At 34.9% G+C, this 1,196-nt stretch overlaps 1 protein-coding gene across 1 annotated transcript in view; it reads left to right on the top strand.

Annotated features, from left to right (window-relative positions):
* The window catches only part of LOC109155130 (uncharacterized protein DDB_G0288629-like), a 1,501-nt gene extending 809 nt beyond the window's left edge, over positions 1 to 692 (top strand). The window contains exon 2 of the mRNA XM_019302869.1: positions 618 to 692. Coding sequence (XP_019158414.1) covers positions 618 to 692 — 75 coding nt within the window. The remainder of the gene's footprint in view (positions 1 to 617) is intronic.
* Positions 693 to 1,196: the final 504 nt, after the last annotated feature.

The raw sequence follows: 1,196 nt of genomic DNA on the forward strand, positions 1-1,196 counted from the left end.
GACATTTGTTGCTACATTACAAACTTGTTTCATTCTGCGGGAGCACTGCAATTCTTCCATCATTTCTGTAATTATTGTACACTGTTTAACTATTTTTTTATTAAATTGGGTTATTCATGGTGTATGCATTATTACGATACAGCGTGTGCATGACTAACCGAATATGATTTTAGTTCTGTATTTTCTGCCTGACGTTTGTTGCTACATTACAAACTTGTTTCATTCTGCCGGAGCAGTGCAATTCTTCATCATTCCTGTAATTATTGTACATTGTTTAACTATTTTTTATTAAATTGGGTTATTCATGGTGTTTGCATTTACGACCAAAACTGTGTGCATTGGCCAACCGAATATGATTTTAGTTCTGTATTTTCAGCCTGACGTTTGTTGATACATTACAAACTTGTTTCAGGAACAGTGCAATTTTTCAATCATTTCTGTAATTATTGTACATTGTTTAACTATTTTTTATTAAATTGGGTTATTCATGGTCTATGCATTATTACGATACAGCGTGTGCATTGGCTAATAATTACAAGCACAATTTTTTTAGTACTGCATTTTTACTTGAATTAATTTTGACTCTTATGTATACTTGTTTCATTAAAACAATGCAGACTGTTGGTGAAATCTTAGATGAGAAGACAGATGTGTTAGACGTGGCGCTGGATGATATCACGCGCTTTATTTAGCTACACCTGGATTGCTCCACACGTACAGATAGGGTCGTGCGGGTATTGACTGGGGCAACAGTATTTCGTACCACCAGGACTAACAACCATGGCATATTCCTTTTCTGATTCGTTTTCACCACTGGGTCCTGTACCGCACAAATATGTAACATATTTTGAGTTACCGAATACATTTTTATATCACACGTCATCATTAATTCAATGCACTCATGGATCTTAGTGTGGGTTTATAATAATATTAAATGTTATACATCTTCTCATCTCATTACGTATCAAGTACATATGTTACAAATAACAACAACAATAGCTACTTTCGCGTAGGTGGAATGTAACTTGCACAAGCTTAACAGTTAACTTGCACACTTCTCCTAACAATCAACCAGGTAGGCGATAGATAAACACTAAAGGTGTACAGCACATCAGAGTTTTCATTTCCTTCTCAGAAATATTAAATACGCATGTACTCAATACTCATACTCAGTTTTATGCACAAGCTAACCCAAC

This window comes from Ipomoea nil, unplaced genomic scaffold (genome assembly GCF_001879475.1).
Source record: "Ipomoea nil cultivar Tokyo-kokei standard unplaced genomic scaffold, Asagao_1.1 scaffold0276, whole genome shotgun sequence".
Lineage (NCBI taxonomy): Eukaryota > Viridiplantae > Streptophyta > Magnoliopsida > Solanales > Convolvulaceae > Ipomoea > Ipomoea nil.